The 14,282-nt window shown below is 49.2% G+C and overlaps 1 protein-coding gene across 4 annotated transcripts; it reads right to left on the reverse strand.

The window, feature by feature from the left end:
* Positions 1-4,436: 4,436 nt before the first annotated feature.
* Positions 4,437-9,820, reverse strand: Tmem134 (transmembrane protein 134). Of its 4 annotated transcripts, none has more exons than XM_013114755.3 (7): positions 9,571-9,820; positions 8,662-8,726; positions 8,161-8,250; positions 7,967-8,043; positions 5,086-5,130; positions 4,884-4,937; positions 4,437-4,771 (listed from the first exon to the last, which is right to left on the reverse strand). In XM_013114755.3, exons 1-7 carry the CDS (start codon positions 9,742-9,744, stop codon positions 4,731-4,733), a joined length of 546 nt encoding a protein of 181 aa, XP_012970209.1. In that variant the 5' UTR covers positions 9,745-9,820; the 3' UTR covers positions 4,437-4,730. The 4 variants fall into 4 exon arrangements, with proteins under 4 accessions (XP_012970209.1, XP_005064136.1, XP_040606197.1 ...); XM_005064079.4 differs by having other exon boundaries at positions 4,437-4,806; XM_040750263.1 differs by lacking the exon at positions 5,086-5,130.
* Positions 9,821-14,282: the final 4,462 nt, after the last annotated feature.

Below are 14,282 nucleotides of genomic sequence, written 5' to 3' on the forward strand. Positions count from 1 at the left end.
GTCTACCCACCCCCAACCCAGCCATGAATGAAAACTAAACTGAACCTGGGTGTGGCACTACATGCTAGTAATCTCAGTCTAGGAGGTCAAGGCAAGAGGGTAAGAAGTTCCACAAAGAAGGAAACTGAAAGGAAGGGTTGACCTTAGGTCTCCCAAGCTCAAGGAGCTCAATGTGGGGCCTTGGGGAAGCTGACACTGGGGGAATTCAGTCCTGTATTGAGGCTTGGGGACCTGCCTTGATGAACACCCACGTCCGTTTGAGTCTGGGGGGAAGGTATGAACCTACCTACTTACGTTCCAGATTCTGAAAAGGCAACCTAGAAAAGAAGACTCAAGTATGAGAAAGAGGCATGTTGAGGGTGGTCAGGGCCTTGAGTGCAAAAAGTTTCTACAGAGACAAAAACAACATAAAGGGAAAATATGGCTTGGGCTTTTTCTACAGGTGCCAGAGAGAAGGTAGAGTTACTGACTGATGGAGGACTTCATTTGAGGTTAGCCTAGAAGGTAACAGACACAGGATATCCCATTCAGTAATCAAACAGAGGAGGCAAGCAGAGAAACTAAGAATTTTGATTTAAACTAGGAGAAGGCTGGAGGCGAGGAAAGGAAATAAACCCCTCGCACCACCTTTGAGACGGGGTAGTCTGGATGGCCTGGAACTCACAGATCTCCTCTTACTTCTGTCCAGTCCCCAAATGCTGGGATTAAAGGCATGTACCACCCACCCACAATGGAAATATTTATGCCTCCTCTCAGTGTGTTTCAAGATAAAGAAATACTGTTTATAGTGTCTGTTTAGAGTTTAGGTTTCCAGCATTCTTTGAAAACTGTGGCCAGGGACATCTGGGTTAGATCGGTTAACCAGAAAAAGGCAAGCTCTGGGTTGGAGTGTGCCTTAGTGGCACAGTGCCTGCCTAGCATTGGCAAGGTCCTGGGCTTAAGTGCATCACTATAAAAGGAAAGAAAGAAAAAGAAGGGTGCCAATTCTGAAGACTGAGTTCAGTCTCCGGGATCCACTTATAGAAGGAGAGAACTGACTCCCACAGTTGCCCTCTGACCTACACCCATGGGATGTTGCATGTGTGAACCTCTACTCCGAAATAAATTATGTAATTACAAAATGACCTATATATATATTTATTTATTTATTATGAATACAGTATTCTGCCTGCATGTATGCCTGCTGGCCAGAAAAGGGCACCAGATCTCAATACTGAAGATTGTGAGCCACCATGTGGTTGCTGGGAACTGAACTCAGGACCTCTGGAAGAGCAGCCAGTGCTCTTAACTGCTGAGTCATCTCTCCAGCAGTAAAATAATGTAATTTTAACAAAAGAAGAAAATTCATTGATTACATTATAATTTTAAGTGATACATACTGGGTCAAAGAATGGAATTTGAATTGAATCTACTTGCTTTAAATCTTTTTTTAGTCAGGTGATGGTGGTGCACGCCTTTAATCCCAGCATTCAGGAGGCAGAAGTAGGCAGATCTCTGTGAGTTTGAGGCCAGCCTGGTCTACAGGGTTAGATCCAGGACTGCTAGGGTTGTTACACAGAGTCTGGAAAAAAAAAAGTTGTTTAGTCATGGTGGCACCTATCTTTAATCCCAGCCCTAGGGAAGCAGAGGCAATTAGATCTCTGTGAATTAAGGCTAACCTGATCTACATAGCAAGTTCCAGACCAGTCAGGGTACATAGTGACACTGTTTTTAAAAAAAATCATTGAGCCCCAGCAGTGGTGGCACATACCTTTAATACCAGCACTCAGGAGGAAGGGACAGGCAGATCTCTGTGAGTTTGAGACCAGCCTGGTCTACAAAAGCTAGTTCCAGGACAACCTCCAAAGCCACAGAGAAACTCTGTCTTGAACCCCCCCCCCCAAAAAAATTATTGAGCTGGAGACATGGCTCGGTGGTTAAGAGCACTGGCTGCTCTTCCAGAAGTCCTGGGTTCAATTCCTGGTACCCACATGGCTGCTCACACCTGTCTGTAACTCTAGTTCCAGGGGATCTGACACCCATGGCAAAACACCAGTGCATATAAAAAAATAAAGAAAAATATTTAAACAAAAAAAGAGTATTATTGTTTGTGAGTGCAGGTGAGTGCCTGCCATGGTACACATGTGGAGGACAGAGGATAATCTTGGGAGTCAGTTCTCTCTTTGCACAGTAGATCTGAGGATTCAAACTGTCAGAGATGTGCAATACTGCTTTTACCCAATGAGCATCGTGCCAACTTTCTTTTCAGTAAAGTTTTAAAATTTTCCTTTGTTTTCTATGCTCTCATTATGTTTATTGGACTATAACTGTGTGGATGTGCTGAAAATACAAACTGTGGGCTTGAATTTTGTCTTTTTCACTTTTCTAGATTGGAGAGTTGGCTCAGTGGTTTAATTTCCAGTATCCACATACAGGCTCACAACCTCCTTGGGCATCAGGCATTCATGTGGTCCAGAGACATACTTGCAGGCAAAACACTCATTCACACAAAATAATAAAATAAATCTAAATTTAAAAAGCTGGGGGGTGGGGCATGAGGATGTCATAGCACAGACATAGAGATCAGAAGAAACCTCAGTTGGTCTTCAACTTCCGCTTTAAGATAGGTGGTGTTGGGCCCCAGCCCCATGGGGTCTCTGTGAGTTGCTGGTCAGCTTATAAGTGCAACTTGTTTTCCAGTCCAAGTGCTTTCTGTTTTCTAGTCCTAGCTTACTGCCCTGGCCTTGACCCTCTGACATCAACATCCAGCAGGAGAAAAACAACGATCTCTCCTACCTGGGATTTTTTCCACTGTGCTGTAAACCTGTATATAAAGCTCCTCCCTCTTATAAGGGAGAGACCTCTTAGCACTTGCAATGAAGACAGACACACACACACACACTCTCTCTCCTGGCAATAAAGGCAGCACATACATTCTCTTAGTACAAACAAATAGACGGCTTGTCTCTCTTTTCCTGATACCTTGGAGTTGCTTGTGGTGCTGGCGCCGCAAGGTGGGGCTCTTGCTGTCTTGGAACTTCAGATACCAGGCCTCTGGCTTCCAGGGATTCTCCTGCCTCCACCTCCCACCTCTGTAGGAGCTGGGATGACAGGGATCCACTACTGTGTCTGATTTCTGTGTGTTCTGGAGATTCCAACTCAGATACTCACAGTTGCACAGCAAGTATCCACTGCTCCATCCCTCAGTGTGTGTGTGTGTGTGTGTGTGTGTGTGTGTGTGTGTGTGTGTGTGTGCGTCCGTGCATGATCAAGTGTCCCAGGGAGCATATGTGGAGGTCAGAAAAGAGCTTGTGGCAGTCTTCTCTTTCCATCATGTGGGTCCTAGGGATTGAACTCAGGCTGCCAGTGTCAGGCTTGGCAGCAAGTACCTTAACTCTTGTTCCCATCTCACCAGACCTTTACTGTATAACTGCATTAGTCCTTGCCTTGGCTAGTTGTAGAGTGTCACGTTACTTAAGGTGTTCTGATTGGAGGTCGGAGGGCAGAAGGTCTGGGTGGGCCAGGAGAGGGGTGTCAAAAGGCTAGGTGTCTACTCATTCCATAAAGGCAAGGGGCCCAGGTGCCCAGCATCCTGCTTGCTCTGTGGACACCAATCTTTGGTCCGGAGGAGGGAACGTTCACTCAGCTGGTCTTTTGGTGGCCTGCAGAAGACCCCAGTCTTGTTCTATTTTTTCCTCTCTGAGTTTTAGAAGGGCTTGAGTTGTGTTTCTGTTCTTGGTGAGTTAGTCCTCACCTGTAAACTAGGGGCCTTGGGCTTCTCATGTGAGAAATGGGGCCGAGGCTTTAAGACTTGATTTGGGGGAAGTGCTTGGCACAGATTATTTTGTGAGAGCTACTGTGAGCTCAGATTGGTTTTTTTGTTTGTTTTAGTTTTTGTTTAAGTTTTAGACATTATTAGGAGCTCTGATGTTTCAAACCTTTGGTGGCTCTAAGTCTCCTTGTCACTGTGGTGCCCTCTGAGAAGCTGTGCTCTCACTCCCTCTGCTCCCTGGTTCTCCAAGCTCTGGGCCCAGGAAGTAGGGCAGCACACAGAGGAGCATCGCTGTCCCACATGGCCCACTTTCAGAGAATCCTGTGGTAGCCCAGGGCCCTAGAGTCAGGCTGGACCAGGATACCAGCCTCCAGGGCCCAGGCCTGTGTCATCTTTCAGTGCCCTTAGATAAGGCCACCAGTAGGGGAGCTGGTCTGTTATACAGTAGGGACAGTTGAATCTCCTCAAGGTTGAAGGCAGGGAGACTGGGACCACTTCTTCATCCAGCTCTGCCCTGGACATAGTGGTGACCTTGGGCACATCTGAGATTGTCCTAGATGCCATGAGAGGTTGGTGGTCTTCCACAGCTCGTGTGAGTCCTTTACTAAACCTTTGTAGAAGGGAGCTGTGGTTGTTAGTGGGCTGGGCCAGGCCTGGTGGGACAGAAAACTGCAACTGTCCCTGCTGGGATTAATTACCCTTTTATTAGCACAAAATTACACCAACTCAGGAGTTCGGGGGCCCAGGAATAAATAAAGGCACACATCAGGTTAAGGGGCAACGTCCCCAGGCTGGCATGCCCCAAACTTCCTGAGCAAATCCGGAGGGGACTGGTGGTGTGAGAGTCCCAGAGGGCCTTTCCTTCCAGGTCAAAGGGGGGAAGAACTGGGCGTAGGCTGGAGGACCGCCCAGTGGACATGTGGAGGTGGCCTGATGCTTTGGATCTCTGGTATCCCACTGGCCAGCTGCAGCTCACTTCTCAAAGTAGGGCAGGTAAAAGAATTGGAAGCCCCGGTGGCCCTTGACAGCACAGTAGATGAAGATCACGTGATAGACTGCGGGGGCGGTGTCTGTCAGTAAGCAGGCAAGGCCCCTCCCACCCACACCCCGCCCCACCTCACGTCACTCTTACCTCCCGGGACCAGCAGCAGGAAACCTGGCACAAAGAAGATGGCGCTGGAGACACCTGCGGCAGGAAGAGACGGACAGCTCAGAACTAGGGGTCTCTGGGAGCGATGGCTGCCCGGGAAGGCCTCCCTCTCTCCTGGAAGGTGGCTGATTTGTGCTGGGAGTTGGGAGGGTTTGCCCAGGACCCAGGCAGGAAGGGCGCTCACCTGGAGAGGGGGCCACCTCCAGTCCCACGCCGACCAGGATAAGCACTGCACACACGGGGTTGTGGGGGGGGAAGGACAGGAGGGGTGAGGGCAGGGTCTTCCACAGCCGACACTCAGTCCGGCTCCCACCTCATACATCTCCCACCTCAACTGCTGTCCCCTGGGCAGATTACCTCCCCAGGATGCTCACCAGCTGTGTTTCTAGCGCAGCATACTTGGCAGGCGCTGGGAAACAGCTATGAAATGGGAATTTTCCCTGCTGTTTGGTATGACCTTTCACTCATGCACCAGACACTTACGGAACACCCTCTGCATGCCTGCTACCAAGAATTCCATAAAAGGCAGATAGGGGTCTGGCATGGTAGTGCATACCTTTAATCCCAGCACTCAGGAGGGAGAGGCAGACAGATCTCTTTGTGTTTGAGACCAGCCTGGTTTACATAATGGAGTTCCAGGACTACATAAAGAGACCCTGTCTCCTTCGGGAGAAAAAAATTAAAAAGGCAGATGGGGGATAACAGCAAGATAGCAAGATGGCTTAATGTGTAAGGAGTTTACCACAAAGCCCAGCTACTTGAGTTCAGTCCCTTGGGCCCACATGGTAAAAGCAGAGAACTGAATCTTGCAATCGTCCTCTGACCTCACTTGGGCCGTGGCATGCATGTGGCCTCCTTCCACGCCACATACTCACAAATAAATAAGTGTAACAGAAAGGCAGATAGGTCCTTGTCTCACAACATCTTACTGGAGGGACTAACAAGATCCTGAAAGCTATGAGCCATATGTGGGAAGAGGGAGCTTGAAGAGGTTGCCTTATGTCAGCCCAGGGAGCAGTAACAGCACTGCTGGGCCCTGAGCTAAGCATTCAGTGCAATGCCTTGATCAACTAAACCATATCCCAGTGGGACACAGGAGAAGCTGTAGCCGTGGCCGTCATCCAGGCAGAGAAAGAATTCTGGAGAGAGCTAACAGCACAGCCAAGGCTGAGTCTGGAGGGCACCTGAGGCTTTCTAAGAGCCACCGACACTTGAGACTAAACAAGAAGAACATGGGCTGGAGAATCTGGGCCAGACCTGTTGTCCCAGGCAGGGATATGGCTCTGGGTGGAGAGGTCATACCTGGACCCACACTTCCCATCTGTCTTCGAGGACTGATGGAGCAGGGTGGAGCCAGGGGGCCTGTGGGGCCACCATGGACTTTTGTAGACTTCATGTTCAAAGAGCACCTCAGAAGGGGGTTCAAACTCACCCTGCCCCTGGCTCAGGCTGCAGGTTCTACTGTCTGAGAGTAAACATCTTTTTCTAATTCCCTAGAGCCCTTGGTGGCTTTCTGGCGATCCCTAGGCTTGGCAGTCACACATGTGGGTCTAAATCCCAGTTCATCTTCCTCCCAGCTGCACCTGAGGAAGCCCCTCGCCAGCCCAAGCCTGTGTCCTTACTTCCAAAACCAGGACGCTATCAATGCTTGCCTTGCTGGTTTGAGGAGAAGCTGGCAGTAGATGTCACCAGTGGTAAGTGGCAGCTCTGTCCCCTGCACTCAAACACCTAGAGGTGGAGATTGGATTTCTGGCCAGGAGACCTAGCTGGCCGGGGCCTTTGACCTTCCTGGAGAAGGAAGGGAAGGGGACCTAGGGTGGCAGCCACAGCTGGTCCTTCCTTATGGCCCCTGTTGATCTCAACCCTAGATGTTTTGGGGGCTTTGCATCTCAAGCCCATACAGGAGTCAGAAATACCTGGCTGTGAAACCTGCCTGTGCTGGGCCTCAGTTTCGCTATTGAACACTGTGGAGTGGAGAAAGGTCCTGGTCAGATCACAGACCCCAGAGAAGAAGAAGCAGGCCTGAGGACACCAGCACACTGAGCACTGGGCCTGCCTTCATGAACCTGCCCCTGGCTTGCCCTCTCTGTAAGGTGGGGAAAACACTACTGTGCTGCTCCGCCAGTGGTCAACATGGAACAAATGGAAGCTGCTACCTCTCCACTCTCTGGTCCTCTCGTAGATTAAACAGATTAAATTTAAAAAGAAAATAAGCAGCTGGGAGATGGGGTGGGGTGTGTATGTGGGTAAAGCACTCTGGAGTCAAAGGCAGGATCTCTGAGTTCCAGGCCAGCCAGGAACAGAGCAAGTTCCAGGATAGTCAGGGCTACACAGAGAAACCCTGTCTCAAAAATAAATAAATAAATAAAAAGAAAGTACGCTGGGCATAGTGGTGCATACCTGTAATTCCAGAATATAGGAGGTAGGGACAGGATGATCAAATGTTCAAGATCATACTTCACTTTCTGGGCTTAGATGAGAGACCCTGTCTTAAAAGACTTAAAGGGGTAAGAGAGCTGGAGAGATGACTCAGTTAAGAGCCTTTAGTGAGGCGGGCGTTAGTGGCGCACGCCTTTAATCCCAGCACTCGGGAGGCAGAGGCAGGCGGATCTCTGTGAGTTCGAGACCAGCCTGGTCTACTGAGTGAGTTCCAGGACAGGCTCCAAAACAATACAGAGAAACCCTGTCTCAAAAAACCAAAAAAAAAAAAAAAAAAAAAAAAAAAAAAAGAGCCTTTAGTGCTCTGGCAGAGGACCCAGGTTTGGTTAGCACACCATACAGTGCCTCACAACCCTCTATAACTTCAGTTTCAGGGCATCTAATTCCCTTTTCTGACCTCAATGGAGACTGCAAGTACATGGTACATATACATACACATAAAAATATTAAAAATAATTTTTTAAAACTTTTAAAAAAGGAAATAAAAAGCACTGAACCGGGTTCAGTCTCAGCCTTTGTGGCTCTCAGAGCTCCAGTTGCTCAGTTGTAACAGACAGGCCCAAATGCCAAGTGGCTATGGAGCCTGCTCATGAGAGGGAGGGAAGACAGAACATCAGGACACTCACCTAGCCCCAGCAGCAGGAGCAGAAAGGAGGCCAGAACTACCCGCCGGTTTTTCTGGATCAAAGGATGCTGAGTCCAGCTGGGTGGCAGGAGAAATGGACATAAGTCAAAGCGGTGAGGCAGGTGAGGAGCCAGGGCAGGCTGAGACAGAAGCAGAAGCCCCTTAGATGCTCAAGTCCAAGTGAGGGGCTCTCACCTGCAGCAGGCATTGTAGGAGCGCTGGGTGGTGCTGCTGATGGTGCTGAAGGACCACTGGGAGCTACGGATGGACAGGTGCCCAGAATCCCTGAAGGACAGAAAGATGGGGAAGGGGGGAGAGGACAGTAGCAAGATGAGGGTGTGTGTAGGGACTGAGGCTAAACCAGGCGGGATAGAGGTTCTGCAAGGGGTCAAGGTTGGGGGTGAGAGTGAATTACAGAGTGGGGTGTGTGCTAAGAGAAATGAAAAAGGGAAGGTGGGGGCCGAGATAAAGTGAGGGTTCCTAGGAGATAAAAAGCCTGGCACAGTAAGCTAGAGGCACCGGGTGCTAGTTACTCAGTAAGGGGACCCGGCTGGACAGGAGACCCCATGAAGGATGTAGGGCTAGGAATCCATATAGGACAGTAGAGCAGCGGTGTGGGGGCTGGGCAGGCTCTTGTAGACAGGAGCTGAAGACATGGGGCTTGGGATGCAGGGTGGGTCCCCACCTGGCCCTGACCTGGTGCTGACTCCCCCATCGGACTCTGTGGAGGCCTGGGCTCCATCCTCATCGTTTTCCAGGTTCTGTACCAGAACACAGGGTTCAGAAACGTTGTTGGCTTTGGGCCTTTTCACTCCCCTTTGGGGAGAGGAGAAAAGCAGCCAGACAGCATGTGCCTAGCATGCCTGGCAGCTGCTCTCCCTGCCTGCCCTCCCAGCACAACCGGTTTATGATTCAGAAACTGAAACCCAGATAGGGAGTAGGTGGCTGCTGGGGGCTTTGGCACAGAAGTCAGCAGGAGTGGGTGCAGGGCTTTCAGCGTGGATCCCAGGAGCAGGCGACCACCCAAACAGGGCTCCTAGGATTGTTCTGGGGCCCAGCATACAGGCTCTTGATTTGGATAACAAGAGTACGGGCCTCCAGTTCCTATGACTAAAGAAGGCTAGGGTTGGGGGAGGCTATCTGGGACAGTGATTTATGGAGTAGTTGGGGTCAAGAGATGGGCAGACACATCATGTGTGGGAGACCTCTACTGCTAGGGAGATTCTCAAACCAGAATGCAGAGTCTCCATAGGCCTGGGCTCAAGGGATGCTGCAAGGACTGGCAAGGTCTGGTTTAGATACGAAGTGCTCCCCAAGCCCGGAGGGGTGGTAATGGGGTGTCAGCATCCAGGATGGGTGGGCTCTCCACTGATGCTGAGGTCTGAGTTCCTGGTCCGGGCTTGCGGCTCTCCAAAGCTCCATGGGGACCGAACTCGAAGTTCAGAGAGCAAGGACATAATTCTGGATGAGCAGACACGTCTAGGGAAAAGTTTCCCGCTCCGCTGGGGTCTCTAGGCAGAGTCTCCGGAATTAGGGTTCTCTGGGGCCCGGCCGGGGGTCCCGCCCTAGCCCGGACAAGAGGGTGAGATGGGCCGGGCCATTCACCTGGTAGCGCAGCCGGGACTGCTTATCTTCATCAGCCACCTCGAACCTGGCCCGGCGCTCGAAGTGCAGCGGCCCAAAGCGGGCAACCCCGCTGGACTCGGGCCCAGGCCCCGCGTCCTCCAGGGTCAGCTCGAAGGCGTCATCGATACTGAACTGGGGTCGGGTGGCACTCATGGCCCCCGCCCGCCTAGGCGCCCAGCGCGGCCGCCATCTGAGCCCGCCACGGCCCCGCCCACCAAACAGGTCCCGCCCCTCGAGGCCCCGCCCCGTCTCCCTAGGAGAGAAGTTCCACCCTCTACAACGGCCCCGCCCTGCTGGCTTGTCTCGGCAGGCCTAAGCTGCAGAGCGCCGAGTTGATTCCGGATCACGTTAGCGTCTCGCGCGGGTAGCGGGACCCAAGGCGCCACCCAGAGGCTTCTTTGGTGAGCGACGGTCCCGGCTGTGACCAGGCATAATTTAGGCTCATGCTTACATGGCCAGAGGAAGGAGGAGTGCCCATGCCCAGAGGCTCAGACCTCAAAGAGGTGGACTGAATCCCAGTTCTCACTCCTGTGCCATCGTGACTTTTGGATCTGTTCTTCCATCCTACTCACCACGGCTTTCGGTGGAAGGGTTTTCTTGTTATTTTGCAGATATGGAAACTGAGGCTCAGATCTTATATAACTTCCTCTAATTCAGAATCCACGAGGCAGCCAAAGTGCAAAGTGATCTGTCTTCTCCCTCCCCCTCCCCTCTCTGTGTGCGTGTGTGTTTTTAAACAAGATTTCATGCCCTCTCTCTCTCTCTCTCTCTCTCTCTCTCTCTCTCTCTCTCTCTCTCTCTCTCTCTCTCTCTCTCTCTCTCTCTGTCCTCTGTCTCTGTCTCTCTGTCTCTCTCTGTTGCGTTTAAAACAAGATTTCATTCCAGGTGGTGTTGACACACACTTTTTTTTTTTGAGATAGGGTTTCTCTGTATTGTTTTGGAGGCTGTCCTGGAACTCTCTCTGTAGACCAGGCTGGTCTCCAACTCACAGAGATCCACCTGCCTCTGTCACCAATGCCTGCCAGGTGACACACACCTTTAATCCCAGCACTTGGAAGGCAGAGGCAGGTGGGTCTCAGTGAGTTCGAGGCCAGCCTGGTCTATAAAGTGAGTTCCAGGACAGCCAGGACTGTTACACAGAGAAACCCTGCCTTGAAAAGCCACAAAACAAAAAACAACAATAACGAAAAACAAGATTTTGTGTAGTGCAGCTGGTCTTAAACTCAATGTGTAGTGGATAATGACCTCGAACTTTCCCTGCTTCTGCTTCTACCTAATACCATCATGCCTAGTTTATTCCATGATGGTAATTGAGCCGAGGGCCTACTGAATCCTAGGCAAACATTTGTGTGTGTTCCAGGATTTCACTGTGTAGCCCAGGCTAGCCTCACACCGTCAATGCTTCTGCCTCATTCTCCCAGCACCGTGTTTGAGTGGCTGCTTTTATGTGTGCGGCGCTTGCACACATGTGAATACCAACAGATTCCAGAAGCTAGTGTCCCTGGAGCTGGAGTTATAGTCAGTTGTGAGCTACTTGACACAGGTGCTGGAAATTGAACCCAGGTCCTCTGAAAGAGCAGTTACTGTTCTTCATTTCCAAACCATTTCTCTAGCCCCTAGCTTTTGGCATTATTTTGTTCACTGCTCTCTCTTCAGTGCCCAGCAGCGTTTGGAACTGAATACATGCTCAATAAGTATCTGTGGCAGGACCGAGTGGGCAGGTTGCCAAAGTAGTGCATCTGGGATTTGAACCCACATCTTCCTAGCTCACAAAGCTTTTGTCCTCCTCCATGCTCACCTGCCCTCTCATTTTATGATCTCCCATAAATAACTGAGTCAGCTTTATTTCTCAGTTTATGGCACTTCCCTACTGAGAAAGAGGCTCCAATCCAGTTATGGTAGTTCATTTTTCCCTCGCCATTCCCATCTTCCCTCCTCTCCACATCTCCTGAGATCTAGCTTCACTGTGTTTCAGCAGACTCTGCTTGTCCCGTCCCACACATGGCATCGTCTTCTGTGTGGATGTGTTTGCAATTTACAAACATGGTGTCATGTATCAAGCTCATTTTGTTGTTTACATTTTTCTGTTTTTCCATTCAGTTACAATGATTTCCATACGCGTCTTGTTTGCTGTTTCTACTAGTTGCAGGCACGGAACCATTGTGCTTCCAGCACTCAGCCCCACAGGGATCCCACTCGGGTTGGCCTCATGAACAAGTCACTGCTGTCTCCTATGACAGTTGGGGAACTCTTCCAAAGGTGGATGTCCAGGCCATAGGGCATATACCCCGGTGACTTCACAGAGCTTGCAGGTGCTCTCCTGATTTGTGGTGAGCTGACATCCATCCTGAGGCTTCTGGCTTTTTCTCAGCCCCTGGTGTCATGCAGTTTCCCAAGAGCTGGCAGCCCTGATGAGTACAAGGTGCTACGCTATTTCTCTCCTTCCCTTTTGTTGGTTGGATGGTTTTTTGTTTTGTTTTACTTTTTGATACTGGTATCTGTCTATGCAACTCTTACTGGGCTAGAACTTACTAAGCAGACAATGCTACAGGTTCTCCTGCCTCAGCCTCTCTGATGATGGGATTACAGGCTTACATCACTACACTGTTTCCTTCCTTTCTTCTTTCCCTGTCACACCCTTCTTTCCTTTTGCTTTTTCTCCTCCCCCTTCCCTTGCTCTTCCTTATTTATTCATTTATTTGCTTATTTATTGTACATGTGCACACAAGAATGTATGTGTATGCATATGCCCTGGCACATGTGTAGGTCAGAGGAGAACTTAATGGAAGTAGGCTCTTTTTGTTTACTGTGTGGGTTTGGGGGGACTAACTCCAATTGTCAGGCCCTGTGGCAGATGCCATTACCAGATCTTCCCATCTCTCTTCCCTTCCCCTTCTTCTTTTTGTTTATGTGTGTGTGTATGAGTGTTTTGCCTGCACGTCTGTCTGTGTGTCTGGTGTCTGTAGAAGTCAGAAGAGGGGATCAGATTCCCTGGAACTGAAGTTGTCGATGGCTGTGAGTGGCCTTGTTAGTGCTTGGAACCAAACCCCGGTCTTCCGGAATGGCATTAAGTACTCTCTATCCTGTATCAAGTGCTTTTCCCATTGATCCATCTCACCAGCCTTAAAAATGAATACTCTCATGGTACTCCAGTCTTACATTGTTGGGGAAAATCCTACTTGATCTTCAGTCTGTCTTTGTCATCATGCATTGTTTTGTATGAAACAAAATTTACTCTTGAAGTAAAATATACATTATGTATATGTAACATCAACTTGCCATTCTCATAGTTTCAAACTGTACAGTTCTGTTATGTATTCACACTACATAACAGACACTTGTGCAGCAGATCTCTAGAGCTTTTTAATTTTGCATAATAGAAACTCAGTACTTAAAAAAAAAACTTCCCCATTCCCATCCCACAATTTTACTTTCTGTCTCTATGAATCAGCCATTCAGACACCTCAGTGATCATGATCATACAGTGTTTTTAAGTATGTATGAGTGCTTGCCTAATGTATGTATATGCACCATATATGTCTGGTGCCTACAGAGGTCTGAAGAGCATGTTTAGTTCTCTGGAACTGGGTTTACAAAAGGTTATGAACTATTGTGTGGGTGCTGAGAATTGAACCTATGCCCCCAGAAAGAGAAGGCAGTGCTTTTATCTGCTGACCCATCACTCCATACAGTAATTTTTCACAATTGATATTTCACTGAGAACACTGATACGTTTATGTAGTGAATTAAGTCAGCTTACTTTGTGGGTATGCTTGCTGGAGAAAGAACCCAGGACTTCTCATATGCTAGGGAGGGTTTAATACTGAGCTATACCCTCAGCCCCTAGATTAATATTTTATTATTTTTAATCTATATTCATCTTTCCTGCTGTGGCATATATTTATCTGGTTCATGAATCAAACTAAATCAGCCATGCTTGCCAGTTTTTCCTCCTATTGTACTTTCTGGAACATGAGTACAGAAGACTACTTTTTACTAAAATTTGATAGAGCTTGCCAGTAAGTTTCCTGTGTTGGTAAAAAACAAAACCAAGCATGTTTCGCTTTCCCTTCAGAAGCCCTGCCCGTCTCTGAGAACTTCTTACTGGAAAGTGAACCAGTCCGTGTATGTGAAGCACTTAGCACCTGGGACTCATGGGAAAGACGATAATCCTCCGGGTTGTGATGACAGGGTGGAGACACTGCAGAGGCCCAGCCGTTACCTTGTTAACAGGGAAGTCTCCTGGCTGCTGTTTACAGCTAGATTCCCAGTGGGGGAGAGAAGGACCATTTCTCACCCTACAGTAGCTCTTTCCTATTATCCATCTTTCCCCTAATATCTATGGGTACCTATTATGCTCAAGCACCCATAGACTCACCCAACCCCACAAAGTTTTGGGGTTCTCATGGGGATATTGACCCTCGATTCGATTTTAAGCGTTGGGGTTGGGGAGGGGACTGCTAAGCATGGCCAAGCAAGTGGTCCACCGCTGAGCTACATCCCAGCACAGTTCTTTTAAGACAGGCTTTTATGTACTCCATGTTTGGCTATGTATAACCAAGGATGATCCTGAACTCCCGATTCTCCTGCTTGCTACCTTCGGAACGCTATTATTTTAAGTGTGTGTCACCACACCAGGCTTCCTTCCCTTTTTCCTGAAGGCAAGAGTCCAGATCTATACAAGTCATAAT

Source organism: Mesocricetus auratus, unplaced genomic scaffold (genome assembly GCF_017639785.1).
Source record: "Mesocricetus auratus isolate SY011 unplaced genomic scaffold, BCM_Maur_2.0 Super-Scaffold_4256, whole genome shotgun sequence".
Classification (NCBI taxonomy): Eukaryota; Metazoa; Chordata; class Mammalia; order Rodentia; family Cricetidae; genus Mesocricetus; species Mesocricetus auratus.

Excerpts from the sequence above, each read along its gene's own strand:
- Tmem134 (XM_005064079.4), bottom strand. The coding sequence starts at position 9,744 with ATGAGTGCCACCCGACCCCAGTTCAGTATCGATGACGCCTTCGAGCTG. Across the intron at positions 5,131-7,966 it reads GCTCCTGCTGCTGGGGCTAG|TGCTTATCCTGGTCGGCGTG; the intron begins GTGAGTGTCCTG and ends CCGTGTGTGCAG. Across the intron at positions 4,938-5,085 it reads GGAGGTGGCCCCCTCTCCAG|GTGTCTCCAGCGCCATCTTC; the intron begins GTGAGCGCCCTT and ends TTCCTGCCGCAG.